The sequence below is a fragment of the Gasterosteus aculeatus genome, chromosome 1 (genome assembly GCF_964276395.1).
Source record: "Gasterosteus aculeatus chromosome 1, fGasAcu3.hap1.1, whole genome shotgun sequence".
Lineage (NCBI taxonomy): Eukaryota > Metazoa > Chordata > Actinopteri > Perciformes > Gasterosteidae > Gasterosteus > Gasterosteus aculeatus.
Genome location: NC_135688.1, coordinates 20,578,592 through 20,600,016, shown reverse-complemented (window position 1 = coordinate 20,600,016; position 21,425 = coordinate 20,578,592). Strand labels below are relative to the sequence as shown.

The 21,425-nt window shown below is 42.6% G+C and overlaps 1 protein-coding gene across 1 annotated transcript; it reads left to right on the top strand.

Moving 5' to 3' along the window:
* Positions 1-309: 309 nt before the first annotated feature.
* On the top strand, positions 310-6,743 carry LOC120829878 (dehydrogenase/reductase SDR family member 13). Its single transcript, XM_040194463.2, has 5 exons — positions 310-1,122; positions 1,861-1,979; positions 2,447-2,570; positions 4,785-5,111; positions 5,470-6,743. Exons 1-5 carry the CDS (start codon positions 996-998, stop codon positions 5,727-5,729), a joined length of 957 nt encoding a protein of 318 aa, XP_040050397.1. The 5' UTR covers positions 310-995; the 3' UTR covers positions 5,730-6,743.
* Positions 6,744-21,425: the final 14,682 nt, after the last annotated feature.

The following is a 21,425-nucleotide window of genomic DNA, read 5'->3' as shown; positions in this document are numbered from 1 at the left end:
GGACAGAGTTCTCTGCCCTCTGCGTCCTCACCACCCGGCTCCAGTTAGAATAGCTCCTCGAAAAGTGGAGGCATTTCCGGGGACTCAGCATTCATCATGTCTGCTCAGCTCGAAGAGGCTCGCAGCAGATGGTGCTGGCTGAGGCTTTCAGGGCAGTTCCCAACAGGCACAGGTCGTTCTTCGTGAATACGGCCATTTTGAGCCTTCTTGCCCGGGTCTTCTCAGGCATTGACGCACAGTGCAGACAGGACTGGGGGTCCGCCAGCGCTGCCTGAGCGTGTCACATAGGATGAGGGTCTCTGCCGAGATGGACATGGGTGGGATGCAGCCTCTTTAGCCCTCAATACCGCCCCTTTGGCGGGGGTAGCGGTCGACATGGCAACTGAGAAGACAGCGAAATATATGAACAATTAGCTAAGCTTAGCGTTAACTTAAAATTGCTCCGGTATGTTGGTGGGGGGTTTAGCCCGCTAACCGCGTACCGTAAGAGTTTGCTCGCCGTGACGTTGGCAAAACTCAGGGTACTTGGCTTGTACACCCACCCCCTGAAGTTGTGAACCTAGAGGAAACACTGGATTTACAACCGGAACAATAATTAAATAATATACGTTTGTTTTTTTAATTCAATGTTTTCTCTGGTTTTCCACACCAAATTTCCAAATGAACGGGAAAGAAAAATTACTGTTTCATCAGCAGTGATTTAATCTTGAATGGATGGCCTTTGACTAATTTCAGAATAATTCAAAAAGATCCTATATCAAATAGAATCACATGCATATAAAACAATTACATATGCAATATAATGAAGAAGCAGTGAAAAGGCAGCATTATATCTACATTTGCAGGTCTGCAACAGCAGGTGGTGCTGCGAACAGAGAGTGCATTGCCACGCCCAGGAAGGAAGTGGGTTTGTTTGTGAAAGTTTGTCGAAATGCACTAATTCACTCGGACTTTCAGCAGTCAGCCAGTTTAGTTTGAGGAATTGGGACTTAACAATGTCTACCTTTATGCTGGTTGTGGGTGCTGTCATAGGAGTTGCTTACATTTACCGTCATGTGGTGGTTAAGGGAAAGCGGTGCACAAGTGAAGCAAAGCTGCATGGGAAAACTGTGATTGTGACCGGTGAGTAAAGGCTCTTTTTTATAGGCTGCTGGGTGTCTTCAAGCTGGCAGTAGTCACATTCACTGGCTTTTTTAAATGGCCAATATATTGGATGTGTGCACAGTCTGCAACAAGTGATATATTAAGAAACAGCACATTTTAAAGCTGGATATAAGTGATACTTTTTCACACCCCTCTCAGTTGATGCCCCGCTCCCTATGGCAGAATGTGAGAAAACACAAAAAAAGTGTTTAAAGTGAAAAAAGGATTTGAAACATGAAAACATAAGATTCAAATCTGAAAATACAAAATCTGTAACCAAAAAACTATAATACAGCAAATATCCAAAACATATATAAGTAAAGGCTGAAAAAATCTTATTCTAATTTGTTTTATTTTAATTTTAATAAGAACTGAGTTATATTATATTCAACTGAAATACTTTTTGACCACTTATTTTTATTTTGAAAACGTATGTTCAAGACCAAAAGTTCTCAAATGATCAAAACTTTTGGCCTGGATTTGGCTCCAAATGGATTCATCATTAAGAGTCACTTTAGCTACACATAGTAATTTGGTTCATTATAAAACATGGGTTGATTGGTGCAGCCCTAAGGAATTTTTCAGTTGAAGCATTACCCCCTTAATCCTTACACCAGGATTAGCTGTATTCCATTAACAAGCGCAATATTTGAAAGAAGCAACATTTGTATGTTGGACATCTAATTTGGATCTGTTTGTGTCACTTTTTATGTCCAGGCAGCAACACAGGCATTGGTAAAACTACAGCCATAGATCTGGCCAAAAGAGGAGCGAGAGTGATTCTGGCCTGTCGCAGTAAGCTGAGAGGAGAAGCTGCCCTAGAGGAAGTCAAGAACGTGAGTAGAAATCTTTTATACCCTGTTTTCTTTGTCCAAGAGAAGGCTCTCTGTCCAAAATGCTTTGTAGAGGTGTTTGTGGGCCCCTATCCTCATGTTGCAGCAATGCTTCCTAATATTTTTACAAACATTCCAATAAAAAATATTATGTAATACTTAGTACTCAGGTGATTCAATGACCTATTTTGGTGAATTAGCTGTGCACTCTCATTGGCCCAGCTGGGGCAGACCAACATCCTCTGGACGCTGTTATTTTCCTTGGGGATATTCACTTCTTACAGGTTTAGCCAAAATTACTATCAATGCTGTCACACATTCCGGAACCTTGTTCTGGCCTTCACAATGACATTGTGCAAAAAAAAGTGTTCACTCACTCACAAATGCCCCCACAGGCACACAGACCGATCGCATGAGCGATGATAATGACCACTGCATTAAAAAAAAATACTGCTGGATTTCTCCCACAGAAGAGTGGCAGTAATCAAGTGGTGTTCATGCCTTTGGATCTGGGGAGTCTCCAGTCTGTTCGAAGCTTTGCTGAAACCTTCCTGAAGTCTGAACCCAGACTGGACATCCTCATCAACAATGCAGGTTAGATTGTTCATTGTAGCTTGAGGTCACAAACCTGCACCCCATAAGTAATGTTGTTTGGAGTTTTGTGTTCTTAGTTGTCATCCTTGATCATTTAACCTTTTATTTTTTAAGCTTTCAGAAAGTACTAATTGTATTTTACTTGCTGGGTAAAAATACTCAGCAGGAATAGTAGTTATTATTATTGTACACATTTTTGACCTTTGTACGTCTTCTCACCTTTGTGATTGTCTCCCTTGCCCATAATTGAATCCTCTTGCGTCTAATCACCTGCACCTCTCGAGTGAATTTAAACCTTGTATGCCCTGTTTCTCAGTTTGTCTGCTATACTCCCTGCTTGACTGTGGTAAAGTTAAATTCACTCTGTTGCAGCTTGTCCCGCTATGCTGTGTTCTTCTGTTAGGCTACCTTTCCTGATTCATTAGGCTACTCTTTTAGGCTACCTTCACTGCCATGATCCTTTTTTTGTGGATATACTTTTTTTGAATTCTTTGCTCTTGTTGTGTTCAAAATAAAGAAACGGCAGATGGACAAAGGACATCGCAGATCGAAAGGTTAAAATCAAACGTATTTAATAAAAGAAAGGGTGTTGTGGTAAAAAGAACATCTCAGCTGAGGAGCCGCTAATCTTTGCAACTAACAGGCCCCAGGGCCGTCCTTTGACCATCCCTAGTGCCTGTCTGTTGCCTCCACCAGCGAAGTCTATAACAATGGTTGCCTACACGTATTTATACCGATCCGTAAAGGTGTGAAAGTTAGTGTCCACACCTCTGGGAGTGGTCTTCTGGTGAGTTCAATGTAACTCTGATTTCAAATGACCCTCAGTCAATATCCGTTGTTGTGCAAGTATTACATGCATGCATTCCAGTTGATTACATAACATTAAATGCAATCATAACTGTACATTGATGTTATTCGATTACAGTTTCAAAATTACATTGGTTTACAATATTGTCATTACACAGTTTCAGAATCATGGCTGTACTCTGGTGTATACTCAATGTATTTTATTAATTTATGAACCGGGTCGTCAGTTTATTTCTAATATCCTACTCTCCGTAAGTTTTATTTTGAACATGTTTGTATTTATTAAAGTCACCGCTATTCATCCCTAGATTCCACCTCCATCAAGCACAAACTACTCTGAAATGATTGGTTGGGCACAGTTACACTTGATATTTCAAGTTCAACTAACTCTTTAGGTAAACTGAGCTCAAACCCCAAATCCTGTTTTGCACTGGAAGGAACTATTTACTGGACTGGGAAGACGAGTTTCTTAATACCCGTGATTCCCACAATGCCTCTCAACCAGCTAGCCACCAACTCGTCACTTTACTGCAAATATTTTGACTCGCTTTCCGCCAACTGTTTTCCAGTCACCTGGCAATGAGCTGACCACTCAGCTTGCCCTAACTCCTTAATGGGCCTCCTGGTGATAGTTTCATATCACATCTGCCCCCCGATTCTAGCTGCCGCCTATGAGCCGTAGCAATCGCTAGTTCCGGACGTTGCCAAGCCACAGTAACTTAGTTCTGCACGCCCTGATGGTGGTCAAGCCGACCCTTGCTCCACCTGTCCGGTCGGCTGTTTAGCCCAATGCAGCTCACTGCAGTTTCTGTCCAGCGACACTCTGTTCCTAGTCCCGCTGACCCCCAGCTTTTGTTTAGGCTGCTGCCGGCCCCCAGAGTTTCTGGAGCCCCAACCCCCAGTACCCTGAGTGCCAGTCTCCACAGCTCTGAACTTGACAGACGCAGTTCCCCAGTGTCCCGTTCTCCGGAGCCCCAGTTCCGAGAGCAACTCTTGGGGTCTGGTTGTCTTCCTGCCCCTCCCCCGCAGCACTTCTGCAGGTCTGGTGACTGGTCCTCCTCCAAAATGTCTCTCAATTGCATAACTACCTTGCCCCCAAGCAATGGGTCTTGGCTTCACCCCTTTCCGCACCCCCTTATGTTCCGGCCCGGCCACTTATAGTTGAAACGTTGAATCAATTTCCGTATATTTACACACACTGTTTTTTCAATCTTTTTACTCTTTTCAAAATAAATGAGTAACAGTAAAAATAAGATAATGCAAGTCTTTTCTTGTTCCTCCGAAAGTGTGTATATTCAAAGAATAATTTTAATATTCCACAGGTGTTAGATAGTTTCAAGCCTTGTCTACTTTGTTTTTACCATTGTCTGAAAACAGGATTAAGCTTTCTCCATGTTTTTTCTTCAGGTATTTTCCTGCAGGGTCGAACAGAGGACGGACTTGGGATGATGTTTGGCGTCAACCACATTGGTCACTTCCTATTAACCAACCTGTTGCTGGACCGGCTGAAAGAGTGTGGATCTAGTAGGGTGGTGAACGTGTCATCTATGGCACACAACTTTGGAAAAATTGATTTTGACTGCCTGAACACCCACAAAGCTCTGGGACTGGGGACCTCATTCATGCAGCAGCTGCAGGTCTACTCTGATAGCAAGCTGTGCAACATTCTCTTCACCCATGAGCTGGCCAAGAGACTGCAGGAAACCAAGGTCACCTGCTATTCCCTCCATCCGGGTCAGTAGAAAGAGTATATCACTATTCCAAAGCCATGGATTTAAGCTCTGTAAACAGGGAGTCTGCACTGGTACTTTATAAGAGGCCATAGAGTTAAGTACGTAGATTCTTACTTGCACGAACGACCGTGATTATCCAGCACATCCAACTTGACAATCCCTCTGATCCTGCAGGGGAGGGCAACGGGGGAAGGGGGTGCAGGTTAATAAGAGGGATATATTTAATTCATATTGGTTTCAAAGGGGATGCCCTCTACCTTTAAATGACATACTCATGGCAATTATTTTGAAAATGTTGGACTTGGGGCCTGTCTGAACAATACAAAAAGCAAAAATGTACCGTTTATTTTCTTTTACAGGTGCAATCAACACTGAACTGACAAGAAACACCGACTCTCTAATCAAAATGCTCCTGAAGCCCCTGACTTTGTTTTTCTTCAAAAACACTGATCAGGGAGCCCAGACCACCCTGCACTGTGCTGTTCAGGAGGGGATCGAACTCTTCCATGGACGTTACTTCTCCAACTGCAGTGTGAAACAGGTCTATGCCAAAGCCAAGGATGACGCTGCAGCAAAGAAGCTGTGGGAGCTCAGTGAAAGACTGTCTGGTCTGGCATAAAATGCTTTCCTCAAAATCCCTTCGATTCGGTTGTTAATTATCTGTTAATATTAATTGTGTTAGATGGTGTAGTATTTCCGTGGCTGTAATTCCCCCGGTGGTGTTATTAGTAATCTTCCCATTTTCCCTGTAAAGAGGTGTGTTATCAAAGATACGGGGGTCAGAGATTATGTAACAGAAATGTTAAATTTGTAATAAATGCCAAGATTTTAATTAGATTCAATAATTATTAATAGATAAACATACCGACACAATATAACTAAAACATCATAAATAACATACATGAGGACCTTTTTTTTCATAGAAAAAGAATTTCATTATTTCAATTGATGATAAATGAACACTAACTTATTTAAATAACTAGTATGGTAATAGTATGACAGGTTTCTGGTGTCTGGTTTAAAGTTGGCTCAGGTGTGTTCGAAAAGGGTGAACAGGTATTACACCAACCAGTATATACCAATGTAAGACAAATCAGTTTATTGAATCAGCCAAAACCACAGCCACTTCAGTTTAGTACTCATGAATGATGGTTGTTTCTTCATAAATAATTATTGCCACTTTTGCCTAAGAAAACAAGTTTTCAAGAGCTTTAATGGATCATCAAATCAGCGCAGTTTGTTCTCAGTACTAGCCTTCATTGCATCTGCACTTTGGGAATTCAACAGCTTTGCTAACATAGTTCTGCTCACAAGTTAAACCAGCATTCATAGTATTCATATTTCAATTACCTTTGAGTATTTTCTGTTTTGATTGGGCCAATAAAAATTAACATAATTTGTAAAAAATACTTTTTTAGTATTTGAGTAATTTTCTATTTAAAATGCAAAATACTTCCTCCACAAATCTCAAAAAAGCTGACGGTGCCAGGTGGAGGCGTAATTGGCCTCAGCTGCAGTCAATGTCATGAATTGTGAGTCTTCTTGTACTTGAGCAGTAGTGGAGAGAATGGATCTGGACGACTGCTGCAACTTTGTTAAATAAAGATGTCCATTTGTTAGAAAAAACAATAAAGTATTCTTAGTTGTATGATTTCATACATTCTACAGTTGGCCAGGTGGAAAACATCCCGTCTCAGCAAGATGATGTTCAAGAAGGACCATTGACAAACACAGATGGAACGACAGATGGAAACAGCCCGTGTCTGTATCTTGGACGGGATTTAGGCTATTTACCTGTGTATAACTGGTTTTAATTTAATATCTTGTCTTTATAGTACACACAGGCCTAATGTGACATGCTATTCCTTTGTGATGATTTTTTTCTTGTTGATACAAAGCCAAAGTTTATGGGCTGTTAAGTCCCATTAATAAATAAATAAAAAATAACTAACTCATCTATAGCATATATATATATATATATATATATATATATATATAGCCAAATACCAAATTATAAGAAATCTGAAACATTTTAAATACAAAATACGTGTATTTTGTTACATTTTCGGGGTGCCAATATTTAGTTTTATTTTAATATTTTGTATAAAAATACTTTTGATGTATTTTTTCCCACAGTTTAGAGAGCTCGGATATACAGTTGTGGTCAAAAGTTTACATACACTTGTAAAGAACATAATGTCATGGCTCGCTTGAGTTTCCAGTTATTTCTACAACTCAGATTTTTCTCTGATAGTGATTGGAACAGATACTACTTCGTCACTTTTATGACTTTATTATGGGTTAACAGAAAGAGTGGCAAAATATGCTGGGTCACAAATATACATAGAGCAACATGAATTAGCAATTTTGGTGACTTAGAAAGTTGTGTCTTATATTCCTGTGAGTGATTATGAGTGACTACAGCTGGTGACTTCTCTGAGGACATTTAAATAGGGCTCATTGGATACAAATGCCCACAAATGCTACAATGGGAAAGTCAAAGGAGGTCAGCATGGAGCTGAAAAAGTGAATCATTGACTTGAACAAGTCAGGAAAGTCACTTGGAGCCATTGCATAGCAGCTGCAGGTCCCAAGAGCAACAGTGCAAACAATTGTTTGTAAGTATCAAGTGCATGGCACTGTTTTCTCACTGCCACGATCAGGAAGAAACACAAGCTATCACCTGCTGCTGAGAGAAAATTGGTCAGGAGGGTGAAGAGTCAACCGAGAACCACCAAAAAGCAGATCTGCTAAGAACTAGAAGCTGCTGGAACACAGGTGTCTGTGTCCACAGTCAAGCGTGTTTTGCATCTCCATGGACTGAGAGGCTGCCGTGCAAGAAGGAAGCCCTTGCTTCAAAAGTGGCACCGTAAGGCTCGACTGTAGTTTTCTGCTGATCACATGGACAAAGATAAGCCCTTCTGGAGGAAAGTTCTATGGTCCGACAAATCAAAAATCGAGCTGTTTGGCCACAATGCCCAGCAATATGTTTGGAGGAGAAAAGGTGAGGCCCTTAACCCCAAGAACACCATGTCTACCGTCAAGCACGGTAGTGGTAGTATTATGCTGTTTTGCTGCCAATGGAACTGGTGCTTTACAGAGTAAATAGGATAATGAAGGAGGATTACCTACAAATTCTTTAAGACAACCTAAAATCAGCCCAAAGGTAGGATCTTGGGCGCAGTTGGGTCTTCCAACAGGACAATAACCCCCAAACGCACATCAAAAGTGGTAATAGGATGGCTAAATCAGGCTAGAATTAGTTTTAGAATGGCCTTCCCAAAGTCCTGACTTAAATCCCATTGAGAACATGTGGACAATGCTGAAGAAACAAGTCCAGGTCAGAAAGCCATCAAATTTAACTGAACTGCACCATTTCTGTCAGGAGTGGTCAAAGATTCAACGAGACTCTTGCGGATGGCTACCAAAAGCGCCTAATTGAAGTGAAAATGGCCAAGGGACATGTAACCAAATATATATTGTATATTTTTGACCCAGCAGATTTGATCACTTTTTCTGTTAACTCATAATAAAGTCCTAAAAATAACCAAACTTCATGAATGTTTATTGTGACAAAAGTATCTGTTCCAATCACTCTCAGAGAAAAATCAGACTTGTAGAAATAACGGGAAACTCAGGAGAGCCATGACATGTTCTTTACAAGTCTATGTAAACTTTTGACCACAACTGTACTTAATGTTATTGTGCTACGTGCACAAAATTACGTAATTATGAATGTTTTATAAATGGTTGGTCACTTATAAAATGACTGACTATAGGCAATGGGACCATGCAAAGGAAAACTTGCTTTTAGATTTTATAGAAATAGGTCTTAAATATCTTGATAAAATATTGTCCAGCAACCAATACCTTACAAGTTATTTTGTCAAGAACGAGGGAGGTGAGGCAGGAAGTAGGGCTCAAGCAGTTTGACAAAAACAATACTTTTAATAAATCCAAAATGCTAGAGGGAAACTAACAAAGACATGGAAAAAACACAGACGGGGAACAGGGACTTACATCACACAGGGACAAGGTTCAGGGTAGATGTTCCAGGCATAACATGAAGGGTTGAACGATAAATGACGCGACAAGGCACCAGACGCACATGGCACTGGTCAAGAACAAGAAACCAGTGCAATTTCATCAAATAAGCTAATTTACAACTTGCTATAGATAAGTCATAAGTAGAATTTAAGTGCTTCAGTTTGTGTAGTGTTTGTGTAATTAATTGCATTATAATATGTAAACTCCTATAAAAAAGTGTTATTCATAAAATAAGTACACATCACCTTACTTTTTTGCACTTAGTTTTTTACGACTGGATAAATACTAAAATCAAAAGTATTACACAATTATCAAAACCTTCACTCAAGGAGCAAAACAACGGCTCAGATTTGCACCACTATAAGCACATGTCAACATCACACTTTTTGCAAAACAATACACGCAAGTGATTTGCAAAACACTAAACACACTTTTATGCTTTAGACACAGACGTATATCAAGATGTCACTTCCTTGCAATTCCAAAGAACTGCAAGTCAAATTACCACACTTTGTGGCAATTAGTTGAACACAGCCATCAGGTGCGCAAACACATGATTGCTTAATTGTAGACACAAAAATCAGGTTTGAGCACTATAAAAATGCAGCAGGTGAGTTCACCTATCTTCAACCAAAATGGAAGGAATCAGAGGGAGAAGAGCGAGGGTGAGAGGGGGAATCCGAGGAGGAGGAGGAGGAGGAGAAGCAGAAGGAGGAAGAGGCAGAGGCCGAGGTAGAGGTAGAGGTAGAGGAAGACCTGAAGCAGGAGAGGCTCAAAGAAGAGGACCAAATTTGTCAGATGAAATTCGTGCCATACTTGTTGACCATGTAGTCAACCATGGGTTGACGCTGAGGGAGGCTGGACTACGAGTTCAGCCGAATCTTAGCAGATTCACAGTGGCATCTGTCATTAGGATCTTTCGACGAGAAAACAGATAAAAAAATAATCTGTTTACAGCTGCTTATTGTATGCACCATATCAGCACTTTTGATACCCCTTCCTGTGACATTTTACAGTAGGTTACATGTATTTTGTTCTACATAGGATTGAGGCTCGAGCACAACAAGGAGGAAGGGTGCCATATTCAACCAACAGCAAGAAAGAGAGATTGTTAACATGGTTCTAGCCAATAATGTAATAAGGCTTAGAGAAATCCAAGCTAACATTATTGGCGACCATGACATTTTCCAAGATGTCAATCAGGTGTCTATTTCTACACTGGCACGCATCCTGACCAAAAATCAGGTTATGATAAAGCAGATTTATCGAGGGCCTTTTGAGGGCAACTCCGAGAGGGTCAAGCAGCTGCGGCATGAGTATGTGGAGGTATGTATTGTTCACTTTAGTACTCTAATGTTGCATACCTTTTTACATGTACTGTATACTAAATCTATGCTGAACTACACAATCTGGTCTTTCGCTGTATTTCAGAGAGTTTTACAGATGGATGCTGAGGCAATCCCTCAGGAATATATATATATTGATGAGGCAGGGTTTAACCTCACAGTTAAGAAGGAGAGGGAGAAACAACATTGGCCAGAGGGCTACGTGGGGGTAACATCACCCTTTGTGCTGCCATCACCCAGAATGGGGTCCACCGTCATGCCAATATGGGGCCATATAACACAGCTCACATTCTCACATTTTTGGACCGATTGCAAAACATCATCACTGCAGTTAACCAGATGCACCAGATGCAATTCACTGTCGTCTGGGACAATGTTTCATTCCACCGCTCTGCTCTGGTCCAGGACTGGTTTTAACACCATCAACAGTTTACACTTCTTTACCTCCCACCATACTCTCCATTTCTTAACCCTATCGAGGAGTTTTTCTCGGCATGGCGGTGGAAGGTGTACGATCTCCGGCTCCAGGCTCAGGTACCCCTCATTCAGGCCATGGAGGAGGCCTGTGACCAAATTGACGCTGTGGCAGTACAGGGATGGATTCGGCATTCCAGACGGTTCTTCCCACGCTGTCTTGCCAATGAGGATATTGCCTGTGATGTGGATGAAATTTTCTGGCCAGATCCAGCTAGGCGGAGAGATGATGCATAGTACAGTATTTTCGTTTTTTTTTTTTTGGTACTGGATATAATGTTATGTTCTATATATTATATATAATGTTATTATATTATATATAATGTTATCATCGAGTCCATCCTCTGCTCCTCCATCACCGTCTGGTACGCTGCAGCCACAGCCAAGGACAAGGGCAGGCTGCAGCGTGTCATCCGCTCTGCAGAGAGGGTGATCGGCTGCAATCTGCCGTCCCTGCAGGACTTGTTCGCTTCCAGGTCGCTGAAGCGTGCTAAAAAGATCGTGGCCGACCCCTCTCACCCCGGACAAAACCTGTTTGTGCCCCTTCCATCTGGCAGGAGGCTGAGGTCCATCAGGACTAAGACCTCCCGCCACACCAACAGTTTCTTCCCGTCGGCAGTCAGGCTCATCAACAGAGCCCGGTCCCCCACTGACTGACTATAACATCCCACCGGTCACTCCCCTTCACACTGCACACGTCACTTTAACTGCAATTCATCACTTTGTCGTCACTCGTCACTTTGTTACTTGTTGGTTACTTGTTCGTTAGTGCACTTTATGCTTAATATTTTTCTTTCTAACTTTTTTAATATTTAAATTTTTTTACTTTATTCCCTTGTTTTATACTAACCCATAGCCTTATTCTACTAACCCATTGCATTAGCATTTCATTTTACTTTATTTTATTACTTGTGCACTGCTGTCTTGTCTGTCTACTGTCGCGCACTAACCGCCAAGACAAATTCCTTGTATGTTTGGCATATTTTGGTAATAAATGTTTCCTGATTCCTGGTTTGTCCGATAGCTTACAGTGTTATGCAGTTATGAAGACTGAGACAAGTTTAGTTGTTTTTGTTGTGATTCTCCATGTTTGACTGATTTGTGTATATGGAGAGAATTAAATAATATTTTCAGCAGTCTGCAACATTGGTCTTGTGTTTGGTGAATTTATTGAATATTTGCACTTTCTCTGTGTACTTCACTTAGTTCACTCTAATCACTGAGAAGTAGAATTGCAAAAAGTGTTTTAGGTTTATAACAGCAGTGTGTAAGTGGTACAAACAGAATTCCGTCATATGCAACGTGTGTGTTTCATATGGTAACAAAATATGGTTTTGTTAAATTAGTGTATAGTTTTTAAAAGAGTGTTTGCAATGGATCTGAGGTGTTTTGCTCATTGGGTGTGTGGTTGTGCTAATTGTGTGAGTGAAATGAAAAACAAAGCAGTCATGGACATGAAAATTGCTAAGTCATGGTGACACAACCACTTGTAGGATAGGAGTGGAGTGTCAGTGGAAGGAGGGTGTGATCTGAATCTCAATCTAAAACAGTGGATGGCGATGTTTGACTCGGCACACACACTCAATGCACACATTACTACAAAAACACTATGTGCAGCAGCTCAAGTTACGGGGAGTCGCCGTGCTGTTAACGACAGCTCGTCTGTAGTTATTTGTGAGAAGTCACTTTAATGACTTTCTCACTTTAGAGGTTGACGCTGTGACGGTTTTATATACACTGGGAAGGTGCAGATGATTGAACACAGGTGGAAACAATCATGGATACGGCAGACAATGACAGGACAAAGCAGAAAGGGAAGTTAACCCAGGAGCACCAGAGGCATGAAACTACAAAATAAAACAAGACGTGGACCCAAACCGTGACATATTTAGCCTTTATTTCGTTTCTAAAGTAGATAGTACTACTTTTCATAACAGACCATTCAAAAGAGATACACGTTTGTATATAATTACTATCCTTCTATTGACATGTACAGTGACATTAATAAAGTTTTTCTCCCGGATATACTTGTACAGAGAGCCAGAAGTGAGTTACCTTGCCGAAAGTTTCTATCTATAACCTGTACAGACTGCGATTGGGTGGTTTTGAGATACGACATCAGGCGTTTTTCTGGGGTCTGCAGTTTATAGGATGGGAGTGGAATAAGAACAATATGAAGCGATGACGGTTGATATTGTAGTACCGGCAAGAACTTGAATCGAATTAATTTTGAACAAATGATTGTAGCAATAATTGTGATAAATTAATCGAGCTTGGATGTCTATGAATTAATATAAGTGTAGTGAGTGAAACAGACCGTGAGCGTGTTACATAAATATTTTAGTCCATTAAAAAGGACTTGAATCTGTCGGCCATCTTGAATTCTGTGTCTGGAGGATGGGTTTGGACACCCATTAAATTGTGACTAATGGCATTGTACAATGTGGTTTGAAACCTCCTTGACAATAGGGAAATGTATTTATTATCATGTCATGATGCTCAGAGTGTAATTACCGTCCTGACTCCAGTGCTATTTGCCTCTTCTTTTACAGAGAGTGCTCTCCAGGGCATACAATCGGACCAAGTGAATCTAAAAACCATTAACAGCATGACCAAGCAGCAACCATGGATGATAGACTTAATTTGGCACAGGAGTAGTGGTTGTTTGAAGAGTTTCTGGATATAGCGGGAACATAATGAGATGTGACTTCATGGAAAGTTGGAACATAGTCTATAGACAGTGGGAGGTCACAGGGGATATTGGGGGGTACTAGTGAAAATGAAATGGGGCACTGAGCAGGTTACTGATTCAACAACATTGAGACTTTTAGAAGCCATTGACCTTTCCCATAATTCCATGGCAGCACATGGCGAATAGCATTAACATATCTCCCTGGAGCTACGTTGACGGCAGAATAAGTGTAGAAAAGACAAAGAAGTAACTGTGCTTAGGGTTAGGACATACCCACATTTATTCCTGCTTCTAAAAGGAGTCTTTTTAAAGAGAGCTTATGCAATGGAAAAAAATAAAAAGTTGGAGCTGGTGTTTTCGTACACTTATTTCCAGCCCTAAAAAATAGTATTTTTGATAATAATCATTAATCGGTAAAAGTAAATCATTCTAATAGCTCCAGGTTCGATTGCAACATCCACATCAAGGCATGTCCACCTCACAAGAGTTTTTTTTCACCTCTACATGCCTCTACAAGGGTGTGTTTCACCCTTGTAGAGGCATGAGTCAGCACACACAACCAATGCACACATTACTACGCATATGTAATATAACTATGCAATCTCCTCCTCGACTAAGCTCGCTCCAGCTCAAGAAGACCAGCCCCAATGGTGTTTCACTGAGGGTATGATGCTGCCCCCCCATGGTTCATTGAGGGTATGATCCTGCTTGTGGTGGATGATTTTGTCAAAGCAATCAGGAATAAAGAATTGAGTCTCTGAAGTTGTTTTTCTGTTTATTGTTCCAATGGACTCCAAGTACTCCAAGTACAATAGCTTCACATAGAAAAAAGTTGTAATCTTCTATTTAATAACAGTTCAGAAACACAAAAGCCTTTTATACAAATGGAAGAACAACTGTTGAACTGCCATGGTATGAATAAGAATTGACAGAAGGTACCCGGGCGCCCGAGTAGACGTTGGGGGGAAGTCCCAACACATTCTTGGGTAAAATAGGGAGTCTTGGTGAGAATTACAGAGACGTTATGCCCTTATTTGTCTGGTCTGTCACCTATTCTAAGGCCCAGGTCGTAACCCTGGTTGGTTCAAGGCCAGAGACTATTTCTAGTTTCCCAACACCCCGGCGCAACGGTTTCACGCACAGGTGATGGGAGGGAGAGATTGATATGAGGTGCTCATGGTACTCATGTTGTAAGGTTTTATTGACGGGTCTCTTCCATGTCCTTAAATCATGAATGACAATGATATCTCTCTCTTTTTTATGTGGAAGTGACCAGTGGGAGGTGATCCAGTGTAATTTAGCTGATGCTTTTATCCAAAGCGACTTACATTAAGTGCATTTCAACCATAAGGATCCAAACTCAGAAGAACAAGAACATGAAACAAGTGCATTTAGCTTAGTTTAGTTTAGTTGTTTTTGTTGTGATTCTCCATGTTTGACTGATTTGTGTATATGGAGAGAATTAAATAATATTTTCAGCAGTCTGCAACATTGGTCTTGTGTTTGGTGAATTTATTGAATATTTGCACTTTCTCTGTGTACTTCACTTAGTTCACTCTAATCACTGAGAAGTAGAATTGCTAAAAGTGTTTTAGGTTTATAACAGCAGTGTGTAAGTGGTACAAACAGAATTCCGTCATATGCAACGTGTGTGTCACATATGGTAACAAAATATGGTTTTGTTAAATTAGTGTATAGTTTTTAAAAGAGTGTTTGCAATGGATCTGAGGTGTTTTGCTCATTGGGTGTGTGGTTGTGCTAATTGTGTGAGTGAAATGAAAAACAAAGCAGTCATGGACATGAAAATTGCTAAGTCATGGTGACACAACCACTTGTAGGATAGGAGTGGAGTGTCAGTGGAAGGAGGGTGTGATCTGAATCTCAATCTAAAACAGTGGATGACGATGTTTGACTCGGCACACACACTCAATGCACACATTACTACGAAAACACTACGTGCAGCAGCTCAAGTTACGGGGAGTCGCCGTGCTGTTAACGACAGCTCGTCTGTAGTTATTTGTGAGACACTTTTAGCGCTGACAACCCTTTTTGGATATGAAGGCAACTTGAAATAAAAGGAATTTACAAACACTACACTAAGGAAAATTGCTAAGTCATGGTGACACAACCACTTGTAGGATAGGAGTGGAGTGTCAGTGGAAGGAGGGTGTGATCTTAATCTCAATCTAAAACAATGGATGGCGATGTTTGACTCGGCACCCACACTCAATGCACACATTACAAAAACACTACGTGCAGCAGCTGAAGTTACAGAAATTGATTAAAGTGAGCTCATGCAATCTATGAACCTGAAATATGACTTAAGTCCGTAACGTTACAGAATAAATACACAAAGAAACTGAACTTGCTTTGCTCCTCTTGTTTTGTGGTGCAATTATAAACTAACTTCACATTTAGTCTTGTTTTACACTGAAGGAGAACGATGTGTGTGGTGACATTCAGCTGCTGTAGGTTGGACATGTGCTGTAAAATCTTAAGGTTAAAGTTAAAATGTAAATGCTTGTATCCAATGAACGAAAAAAATACATATATATATATATATTTACGAATACAATTCAATTCATTTTATTTTATATAGCCCAAAATCGCAAATTACAAATTTGCCTCAGAGGGCTTTACAGTCTGTACACATACAACATCCTCTGCCCCGAGACCCACACATCGGCACAGGAAAAACTCCCCAAAAAATGAAAAAACCCTTACAAGAGGGAAAAAAGGGAAGAAACCTTAGGGAGAACGTCAGAGGAGGGATCCCACTCCCGGGATGGACAGACTACAATGGATGCCATGTGTACAGAATGAACAATGTATAATACATGCAATTCCTATGACAGAAATGATTCAAGTAATTGTGAGTAGTAAGCCAGGCGCACAGCAGGACCACTGCAGGGGCAACCACCATCAGATAGAACCACCATCCACAGAAGCCTGTGGGGAGGGAGAGCACAGAGACTTTAGGAGAGGGTAATGTTAGTCTACGAGTACAGTAATAGGATTAATATCTAAAATAATGATGGCGGCAGCAGCAGGCATCAGCAGGGCCACGGCAGGTGTCAGGACCAGGGTCCAGAAGGAACTACGATCTACGGAGACCTGCTAGGGGAGAAAGCACAAAAAAACTCCCGGAAAGAAGCTGAATTAGTCATGTGCATTAATAAAACGTGAATTATGGTAGAACGAGAGCGTGAGTCCCCCGGCAGTCTAAGCCTATAGCAGCTTAACTAAGGGCTGGTCCGGGCTAACCTGAGCCAGCCCTAACTATATGCAGAATCAAAAGGAAAGTTTTACTTTAAAAGAGCTGACCGAATCTGCCCCCCGGACTGAAAGTGGAACCTGGTTCCACAAAAGAGGAGCTTGATAACTGAAGGCTCTGGCCCCCAGCCTACTTTTTAAAACCATAGGAACAACAAGTAACCCAGCATCTATGGAGCACAGTTGCCTTGTAGGGCAATAAGGTGTTACAAGCTCTTTAAGATACGACGGTGCCTCACCAGCAAGTGCCCTGTAGGTGAAGAGAAGTACCTTAAAATCTATTCTTGATTTAACAGGGAGCCAGTGCAGAGAAGTTAATACAGGAGTGATATGATCCCTTTTCTTAGTTCTTGTTAATACACGTGCTGCAGCATTCTGATCCCAGACGGCCCTCAAATCACCAACGGGAGGGTGGGAGAGGACCACGGGATGGGAGGGAGGGAGCCTGAGTCTCGGAGCGGGGACCGGAGGCGTCGGGGTCATGAGTCTCGGAGCGGGGACTGGAGGAGTCTGGGTCGGGGCTGAGAGTCTCGGGACCGGTACTGGCCGAGTCGGGGTCGGGGCTGGTACTGGGCGAGTCGGGGCTGAGAGTCTCGTGGCCGGTACTGGCCGAGTCGGGCTCGGGGCTGAGAGTCTCTGGGCCGGTACTGGGGTTGGAGGAGCTAGTCGGGGAGCGGCGCAGCGGGAGAGCGCTGCGACGGCCGAGTGGAAACGGGAGGTCGGTGCTTCCTCTGGCCAGGGCTCCTCCTTGGATTTAGGAGATCCCGGAGCTCGAGGCAGGCGAGCTGATAGCCCCGGGGACCGAAGATAGTTTTCTGAAGTTAGTCTTACGCTGCCAGAACGGGCTCCTCACATCATATAGTCTGGCCCGTAATCTGGCAGCAGGTCCGCTGAGTCCCTTCGTGGTCGCGTCATTCTGTCAGGGATGCGTGGGGAAGGCAGGACTCAATATGCAGACTTAACCAAAAAAAAATACTTTAATAGTAAAAAAAAAAGGCCAACGGGCAAAAACACACACAGGAACCGGGGGGGAAAAAGGCAGTCAGGAACGAGGACCATCCAGGACCATAGACGAGGACCATCCACGACGATAGACAATGACACAGCAAGTGACACAAGAGACACACAGCTTAAATACACTAGGAAGGTGCAGGTGATTGGACACAGGTGGAAACGATCAGACAATCACAGACGATGACAGGACAAGGCAGGAAGTGAAGTTACCCAGGGAGACAAGAAGCAGAAAACTACAAAAAATAAGACAGAAAATAAAACCACACCGTGACAGGAATACTGTTTAGTAGGTATTATTCCACCACTAGGAAGGGCCCCCTAGTCGAGAGGGACTTTACCCTCCTCCCACCAACAGGGAACTCAAGGGAATGCAAGTTGCACCCTTTACCTTTGAAGTGATATTATTTTTTCTCCAATTAAAGACTTTTGGTTTATGTTTGTTTTTGTTTTTTTGGGTATGGCTTGCAACGTGACTCTAAACGGCAAGATGATGCTGAATAACATTCAGATTCTGTCGTTGAATGTATGTATGGTTTAAACAACCTTGTTAAACGGCGGAAAATAATCACAAAATTAAAGAAAGATAAGGCCCAGATAATATTTTTACAAGAGACACACTTATGTAGGCAGGAACATGAGAAGCTTGGGAGGTTTGGCTACTTGAATGTATTCTATTTGTGGGTGGGACCTTAGGACCTGGGAGCCTCAGCATGAGCGGGAGGCTTAAACTCAAGGAGAGCCTCTCCATATAAAGGAGATCCCGTGAGAGTTGAGCAACTCGATTATGGTTTGACGGAAGGCTCACATGGAGGAAACATGTGGAGTTTATAGAACAGAAGTGCAGGAAGGTGCTGAATCTGATGAGGGCTGTGGCAGGTGTAGACTGGGGGGCAGATAGGAGGACACTGTTGTGTATGTATCAGGCACTGGTAAGATCCACGATAGACTATGGGTGTTTTATTTATGGAGCTGCGGCCAAGACGGTGATACAGCGATTGGACAGGGTGCAATCACGAGCACTGAGGCTGTGTGTGGGGGCTATCAGGACCACTCCGGTAGTGGTGTTGCAGGTGGATACAGGGGAATTGCCACTGAGCTTGAGGAGGGACAAGTTGGCGATGGCGTATTGGGGCAGGCTGAATGGGAGTAGAGTCGGTGCAGGAGTGCATGTGCCTGAGTTCAGTGTGAGTATCTGTAAAAGAGTCACTGATAATGTGTCGGTGTATACAGCAGAGATGGTGGCTATGATCATTGGGTTGAGATGGGTGGAGGATGTGACACCATGTAGGGTGCTGATATGTTCAGACTCAGCAGCAGTGTTGAGCAGTGTTATGGGTGGTAGGTCTGACAGGGAAGACCTACTGGGAGAATTGATGGGGATATTGCTGGGGTTGGAGAGACAGGGAGTAGAGGTGAGGTTCTGCTGGGTTCCTGCGCATGCTGGAGTGGAGGGTAATGAGGTGGCTGACATGGTGGCAAAGAGTGCTGTAAGGAGGACTGAGGTGGATGTAAGGGTGTTGTTAGGGCGCAGGGAGGTTAAGTCGTTGATACGGGAAGCAGGGATTGCGGAGTGGGAGAGACAGTGGGGTGAAGGTGGTAAAGGGAGGCACTTCCGGGGTATAAATAGGTCAGTGAAGGAGGTTGGGGGAATGATGGGGTGCAGGAGGGAAGAGGTAGTGTGGAGTAGGTTAAGGTATGGGCACACAGGGTTGAATGGCACGCTGAGAGTGGTGGCAAAACATGACACAGGTTTGTGTGATAGATGTGAGGTGGTGGAAACGGTTGAGCATGTACTGTTTGTCTGTGGGAGGTATGATAAGGAGAGGGTGGTGTTGTATGGTAGTGTCAGGGAGATGAAGCGGGGCTGGGACTTAGGTGGGGTGCTTGGGGGTGGAAAAGGGAAGGAGGCAGTAATGAAGGCAGTATTTATTTTTCTTAGGAACACGGGGCTGTACAACAGGATATAGAAGGGAGGCCGTGACCGGCCTCACACTCCAGTGCAGTAGGTGGCGGTATATGCACCTTTAAGTTGGTGCGATCTGCCAGTAAACAAAAAAGAAGAAGAAGAAGAAGAAGAAGAAGTTGAGCAACTCGTTTTGACTCGGACGTCACAGGAGCGCGACACAGACGAGATTTCGGAGAGCACGCGGTCTGGTGTTGACGTAAATCACGGAGAAATAGTAGCAGCGGATTGTGCTTAAACTGATCTGTGACTGGACTAAGGATGGGAGAGAACAGTGATGGAGAGAGTAGGAGTGAGGATATGGAGTACAATAACTGGACTGAAGTAGGGAGAAATAAACGAGCCAGGAATCGTAATAGTGTATCTGGTAGTAGTTTGGAAGGGAGAGAGGAAGGCAGGGGGATGAGGAAGAGGATTGTTGGGAATGTGGAGTTCAAAGTAATTTTGAGATTCAAGGAAGGTAATGATATTACGAAAGTGAGTCCGGTGGCTCTGACCCATGGGTTGAAGGAGAAAGTGGGTGATATTCTGATGGCCAAGGTGCTGGCTGATGGCGGCTTGTTGATCAAATGTAAGGCTGAGGAACAGAGAGAGAAAGCAATGAAGCTGAAAAAGGTGTGCAACATGGTGGTTGAGAGTGCTAAGAAGATAAGTGATGGGCCCTTGGTGAGAGGAGTTATATTTGGTATCCCAGTGGAGGAAAGGGTGGAAGATTTGAGATCAAGTATAAGAGGTGGGAAAATTATAGGGATTAAACGTCTGCAAGTAAGAAGAGGGGGAGAAAGGGTTGATAGTTTGTCAGTGTTGCTGGATTTCCAAGAGAGGGTGTTGCCTGATAAAGTCACTGTGGGATATATGAGGTACAATGTAAGAGCTTATGTCCCACCACCGTTGAGGTGTTTTAAATGCCAAAAATACAGACATATTGCAGCAGCGTGCAAAGGCAAACAAAAGTGTGGAAAATGTGGAGGTGAACATGAGAATGGGAAATGTAAGGACGGGACAGAGCTCAAATGTGCAAATTGTGGAGGTGCACATAGTGTGGCCTATGGTGGGTGTGAAGTGAGAAAAAAAGGCAGTGGAAGTGCAGCAGCTAAAAGTGAAAATTAATATATCATATGCAGAAGCAGCAAAGATGGTTCAGAGGGAGAGTAGAATGGAGAGAGGGGGGGGGGGGGATATAACAAGGAGAAAACCGTCTCAGCAGGCAAATGAACAACCTGTAACAAAGAGTCAAAGGGGAGGTGGGAATATATTAACAATAAATAAGGAAAACTTTGTATATTTCATGGCGGAAGTAGTTAACTGCACATTTCAAGCAAAAGGGAGATCTGAGAAGATTGAAATAATAGTAAAGAGTGCAGCAAGATATTTAAATATTCAGGGGATAACTGAGATGGCTGTTCAGGAAGAGCTTAAAAAGCAGGAACAATTAAACAAAGAATCAAGTTCACAGGAATAGTCATAATGTTAATTCTACAGTGGAATGCAAGGAGTCTAATAGCA

Coding starts and splice junctions, on each gene's coding strand:
- LOC120829878 (XM_040194463.2), top strand. CDS start 996: ATGTCTACCTTTATGCTGGTTGTGGGTGCTGTCATAGGAGTTGCTTAC. Junction 1,980..2,446: donor CCCTAGAGGAAGTCAAGAAC/GTGAGTAGAAAT, acceptor TTTCTCCCACAG/AAGAGTGGCAGTAATCAAGT. Junction 5,112..5,469: donor CTGCTATTCCCTCCATCCGG/GTCAGTAGAAAG, acceptor TTTCTTTTACAG/GTGCAATCAACACTGAACTG.